The following is a 6023-nucleotide window of genomic DNA, read 5'->3' as shown; positions in this document are numbered from 1 at the left end:
GTTTTCTTCTAATTTAGGGCCCCCCTTATTAACATATGCTACAGGCCCCGCACCAGCTTAATCCGGCAGACACGTGTATCATGAATCACACGTTATCACGCCAATGTCAGCTACACATCACCAATGATCCTCCGATTAGCACGGTGGGCTACGTACGATGCAAAATAAGTTCAACATACATCCAACAATCATCAGTTCCTCATTATGAATCCTTCATCAATCATCCAGCATCATCAGTAATCACTCATCGTATATGAAACATAAAAACAAGCATCATTATAATCAATCGTTCAAAAATTTCACGTCATTATTATAAATCAATTACACATCATACATCACTCGTCATGCATCATGACAATAAAAATGGTTGTCATAACATATCATGAAGCCCACATTCCTCAAGTGGTGAGCAACACCACGAGACATCCACTGGCCACCTCCCACGTGCTATGACGCCGCCCTTGGCTGGTACGAATGCGTCTATTTACAGACTACCGTAAAGTCTTTTCAATTAGTTTTCAATCTTTAAAAGTGCTTCTGGGTTCCCCATAGACAGAGGACCATCGATGGGAACCCCACTGGAATGGGAAAAAAGCCTCGGGTCTTTAAATACAGGTGCATGCTGATGCTAGGAATTACAAGGCAGGCCACAGTAAGTATATTTTTTATTTCAGAATCTCACAATACATGATTACCAAGGGGAGGTAAAACTGTATGGGGGACACGTATTATAGACGGGAGGTTACGCAAACGGGCATTGGAGTGGCACTCAGAGGTTGGCGACCAAGGGGAAGACAAAAATTCAGATGATGTGATACTTTAAGGAGAAATCCATTGGAGGTTAGGTTTCAAATATGCAACAGCCGAGGGAATGAGTGTGGAGGCATCAGTGGCTACGGGGACAATGACCTCTTGACCTTGGTAGAGGGATGTGTACATCTGGATGCACCAGAAAGTTGTTTCCATTAAGTCTCTGTTTGACTGTTTTCAAGATTTAATATTTTTAAAATATTTAATTCCCCTTTGCTGCAATCGTTTTACAATAATTTCTGTACAGTAATTTAAACTGCATTTTTCATGTAACACATAGCATTAGATCTTTGCACTCAACATCTGCACACGTGTTTTGAATTTCACATTACAGAGGTGATGATGCAGTGGTGTAGTGTGGTTGGCATGGGCCTTGGTGCAAGGAATCAAATGTGACAGCACCCTGTGCAATTTCCTTCCTCTTGATAGTCCCAGTGCCTGGGCCCGAAAGCAGTTGAACCACGTGCACACTCGACAGCGGATGCCTAGGGACCAAGCAGAGCCAGGGACGGGTCTGTTGACTCTTCCAATGCGTCCGATGTCAGTCAAGACATTGATAACACAACGTCACTACCGTGTCGTCTACACGCGCACCCCCTCTCATTGAGTGTGACTTCAGCGGCACGGCTTGGCTTACGCAGTTTAAAAACAACCTAGTGCCTCCTGAGCCATGCTCAACATAGCTGCAGAGCGACTCGGGTGTACAGTGGAAAAGAGATATTATTGACGTTTGTGGTTCTTGTCCCCATCTCGCGCCACCACCCCGGGATTCGCTCCAAGTCCGACCCCTGGTGCCATCCCCGGCGGTGGCCCCGGCGAGGTCCTCGCCGTGGGCCCCGGCATCGTTCTCTGCGTGGCCACGGGCGCTGCCCGCTTCGTCCCCTCCGGCTTGGCCGAGTGCACCAGCGCGAGACCGGCCATCGTGAGCGACATCCCGAGCCACCACAGCCCCGCCAGAGGCTCTCCAAACAGCACGCTACCCAGGACGGCCTGCACTCACACGGCACGCAGCGTTAAACACACTTACGTAGACCGAGTGGTGCAAACAGAATTTTACACGTATGCAAAGTCCTTTTGTTACTCCACTGGTGGATGAGCACCCCACCCCCCATGCTTGTACAGTTTGTGAAAGTTACTCAGGCAAACTTTACCATGCGGCCGAGCAAACAATTCTTGCTTTGAAAATCAATACGTGATAAAAAATGGAAAAATCGATAGCCTGACGAAGTCGGTAGGGTCGGTAGGGACGTGATTTCAGGTGGTCCCCTTGTGTAACCAAGTACAGGGAAGGCCGTCGGCCACTCACGGAGCAGAGGAAGTTGGAGGCCGTGCTGGTGAGCGTGGCCTGCACACTCGAGGAGGAGAACTGCAGGGACTTCACGAACAGGGTCCACATTGCAGCGTTGAGAAGCAGCGTGATGCCAAACGTGACGGCCCTCACCAGCAGGGCCACCTGCACGCGCAGAGGCACGCCACCTGCTCAGAGCCTGCCCGTGCCCGAGGAGCCGGGGGCCCACGCAAGGCCACGCACACGCTCCAGGCCACGCACACGCTCCAGGCCACGCACACGCTCCAGGCCACGCACACGCTCCAGGCCACGCACACGCTCCAGGCCACGCTCAAGGCCACGCAGCGGGGATTCCAAGCGCTCCGATGACAAGTGCTGCCCGCTCGATGTTAGTCTTCACCTCCAGACGGCACCGATGTCAAGAGGATGGGACAAATTAGCTCGCTCACCCTGCGAGTTGACAAAACGCAGTGACGATATTCAGAGACCGGCTGCGTGATTCGTAATGCAAACGGTGCGCTCGTGGGGGCTCCAAAAAGTAATTCGCACGTCTTTATTAAAACCGACTGGAAATTGAGGATTTGTTTTCAACTCGCGAACAAGGATGAGAAGCAATTATGGAACAAGCTTAACGCTTGTTAATGAAAACAGTCGCTGTCTGGTCGCATACAACACCTTGTGCTGCTTGCAAATGACACAAACTGCGCTTCCAATTTGGTCCTCTGCTTGAATGAGAACGTCCGCTTTGTTTATTCAAATAAAGTGACGTGAAAACAGACCCGCTCGCGATACGCATCTCTTTGAATGCTGCACAGATGGTGAACATGCCACCCACGGCGGGTGCAGGGTGACCGCCCAGGAGGCGGGCAGGAGGCGGGCAGACCTCACCGAGGAGCAGGTGAGCGCGCTGTCCGCCAGGCCGAGGCGGGCGCCCAGGCGCAGGCAGGCGGCGTGCAGGAGCCGGGCCCCGACCGCCAACTTGGCCGAGGCCGAGGCCAGGGCCCCGCACAGCCCCGCGCCGCCCGCCAGGACGGTCGCCTTCCGCATGTCCCGGCCGGGCCGCGGCCTCCCCGACACCGGGGGCGGCAGCAGCAGCGCCTCGTCTTCCACGTCGGGAGTCGGGGCGGACCTCGGCGTGACGAGGAGCGCTGCGGAGCCGGTCACCGTCGGCGCGCTCCGTCGGCCGCGACGAGAGACATCAACCAGCGCGGCTCGAGCCGAACGTCGCACATGGAGACATCAGCGTCGCGGCGGAGGGGAGCGTCGCTTCCTTGTTCCGTGATGCGACGTTTCACAGTCGCCGCCCTCCCCTCCACGGCCACAAGAGGGCGCTGTTGTCCAACGTTTTAATTTGCTTCTGCGACGTCAAAGCCGTGATAAAGCGAGGAGCGGTGGCACAGTGGTTAGCGCACTACGATCTGATCCCGGCGAGACGAGTTCGATTCCTGGCCATAGATAACCGGTCCTGGGGTTGTCGTGAATTGTCCAGCGTGTCAAAGAATGGTCAAACCACCTGTACCAATACGGCGTAGAGAGTTATGCATCCAGAAGTGGATTGTTTGGTTCGAGTGCGTTACTTTCGGACAACTGAATTTGATCACCAGAAGCAGCAGTGCACCCGTGTGGCCCGACACCAGCACGCGTTCAATCGGTGCACACGATCTGGCGTGACGAGCAGAACCACGGACCCTCACAGACTAAATGGAACAGAAGTGGGAGAGTGCACACAGAAGGATAGTGAAGAGATGCACGCTTGTAATGATACTGAGACGGGAAGAGGGTTACTGAACATAATCAAGTCACATACAGTAACATCTCATTTTAAGAGCAGGGTACGTTACAATGATGACGAGAATGAAGGCCCCGCCACGGAGACAAAACAATTTACCAGGTAAGGCCAAGCGACCTGGCCATCATCAATTATAGCGCAGCCAAGTGGCTTATCATGTGGAAATGTATCGCAGCCAAATGCTCTAAACGCATGTTTCTAAATGTGGAGGGGAAACCCACAGGACCCGGAGAACAATCCACACTACCATGGAGAGAGACGCAAACTCCAACGATACAGACATCAGGGTCAGGATCGAACCCACGACCTCCTGTATACCAGACGAGGTAGTTGACATCTCCTCGCCACCGCGGTGCCCATGGAAGGATATGGATTCTTGCAACGCGGGAACTTGAGGGACGGTGACGGCGGCTTGGGACACAGCCTTCATCCAGCTGATTGTGAGGATGCTCAGGCTGGCCCTGGCTGGCAGTATAATCAACCAAACCACGGCGCACGGTGGGGCCCTTGCTGTGTCTTGAGTCAGTGCGGGTATATCGGTCACCGCTGGTCGCCCTTACCCTTGCCAAGGCAGACAGTCCATCAGGGGGCTTTGTCCAGGGCCGAACAGCACACCTCATGGACACATCACCACCAGCAGCGACAACATATCAACATCGAATAGGGTTTACCCTTTCTGGCAATAAAGCAGGTGTTAAGATGTTCAAACACCAAATCTATACCTTGTCACCACAATTACGTGCGGCTACTGTCGACTTGATTCCTTGCAAAAGGTATCGATTTGGTGTTTGAACATCTTAACACCTGTTTTATTGCCAAAAAGGGTAAAACCTACTCTTGTTTTTCATACCTTGATACTGGCAAAAAGGTCCCAAGATAGATGAACATCGATGGGAGGGGGGGGGCAACGTAAAAGAGGGGGGTGTTCTCTACAGAGGCTTTCAAAACCAAGTTAGTTATTTGAAACACGGCGAGACGACGGATAGAGACATGGACAGAGACATGGACAGAGACATGAAAGCCCCACAAACGTAGGAGAGACTTGGACCCAGCGCCACGGGGGCGAACACTAAACACAGAAAAAGAGAGAGTCAATATTCTTTGGTTCTTTCTGTAAAGTCACGCAGATAGAAAAAAATAATGAAAAATATAAAGTGACTAAAAATATCACGTTTAGATCGCAACACAAGCGGTGGTCATCATCCAGATGATCCTGATGACGACCGCTTGTGTTGCGATCGAAACGTCGTGATATTTTAATTCACCTTATTTTTATTATTTCTATCGACGTGCCTTTACCAAAATAACCGAAGAATATGAATTCCTGCAGTCACGAAAGTTTTAAGTAAAAAAAGAGAGTCACAGAGACAAACAGAGAAATGGAGACACGTTTGACAAAGATACACGGGGACAGATAGAGGCATGACGAATGTGGACACAGAGCTACAACAGTGTTCAGTGTCTGACAGACACGGAGCCACACGAAGGCAGAGGGGCAGATACTTGGAGAGGGGCACACAGACCAGGAGCATGGTAAAGATACGCAAAGAAGTAAAAGAAGTAAAAGGAGCGACAGCACCTTTAGGCAACCTATGTGCCGAACACTGATATTTAAAACATATTTAAGAGATAAATAAAATGGAATTGAACATGCCAGGGCTTAAGTGTAGCCTGCACTGCCTATGCAATCCACATTGTGCTCATTCAATTGTAGACTGCGGGGCTCCCATAAGGACCCAATTTAAATTTGCCCCCGACACAATAAGAGACTCCTCGAGACGAGATCACGCACACAGCCCAGGAGCCAAGTACAAGAATGGCCCCGGCCACAGGCGCTCGTGTGCCTTTAACAGCTGGCGCCCCTGTGGTGCTAGAGGGCACAGAAATCTCACCACCTCCACTTAACAGCGTTTACAAGAGACTTTAAATCAGACACGTCCAGGGAAAGCGCCAGTTTCATCACGACACCACGGGGACGATGCAAATTAAGGCTCACGTCCCAGCACATCTGCAGTCCAAAGCACGTGTGGGTGCCTGCCCATAAGTCGACTGCAGGAGTAGCAGGTATGACTCCAGGATGGCATGGATGGAGTTACAAGTGCCAAGCAATGTGCAAGTGTGAAAGATTTCCTGCAA

General features: G+C 51.6%; 1 protein-coding gene across 1 annotated transcript; it reads right to left on the bottom strand.

Annotated features, from left to right (window-relative positions):
- Nucleotides 1-652: 652 nt before the first annotated feature.
- TMEM42 (transmembrane protein 42) lies at nt 653-3388 on the bottom strand. The gene is made up of 3 exons (XM_061565841.1): nt 2987-3388; nt 2117-2263; nt 653-1800 (listed from the first exon to the last, which is right to left on the bottom strand). Exons 1-3 carry the CDS (start codon nt 3143-3145, stop codon nt 1531-1533), a joined length of 576 nt encoding a protein of 191 aa, XP_061421825.1. The 5' UTR covers nt 3146-3388; the 3' UTR covers nt 653-1530.
- Nucleotides 3389-6023: the final 2635 nt, after the last annotated feature.

This window comes from Lethenteron reissneri, chromosome 35 (assembly GCF_015708825.2).
Source record: "Lethenteron reissneri isolate LAM-NWPU_2019-01 chromosome 35, ASM1570882v1, whole genome shotgun sequence".
Classification (NCBI taxonomy): domain Eukaryota; kingdom Metazoa; phylum Chordata; class Hyperoartia; order Petromyzontiformes; family Petromyzontidae; genus Lethenteron; species Lethenteron reissneri.
Note: the sequence above shows the minus strand (reverse complement) of the source record. Positions and strands in the feature narration are given on the sequence as shown.

Excerpts from the sequence above, each read along its gene's own strand:
- TMEM42 (XM_061565841.1), bottom strand. The coding sequence starts at position 3,145 with ATGCGGAAGGCGACCGTCCTGGCGGGCGGCGCGGGGCTGTGCGGGGCC. Across the intron at positions 2,264-2,986 it reads GCGCGCTCACCTGCTCCTCG|GTGGCCCTGCTGGTGAGGGC; the intron begins GTGAGGTCTGCC and ends CTGCGCGTGCAG. Across the intron at positions 1,801-2,116 it reads CCTCCAACTTCCTCTGCTCC|GCCGTCCTGGGTAGCGTGCT; the intron begins GTGAGTGGCCGA and ends GTGTGAGTGCAG.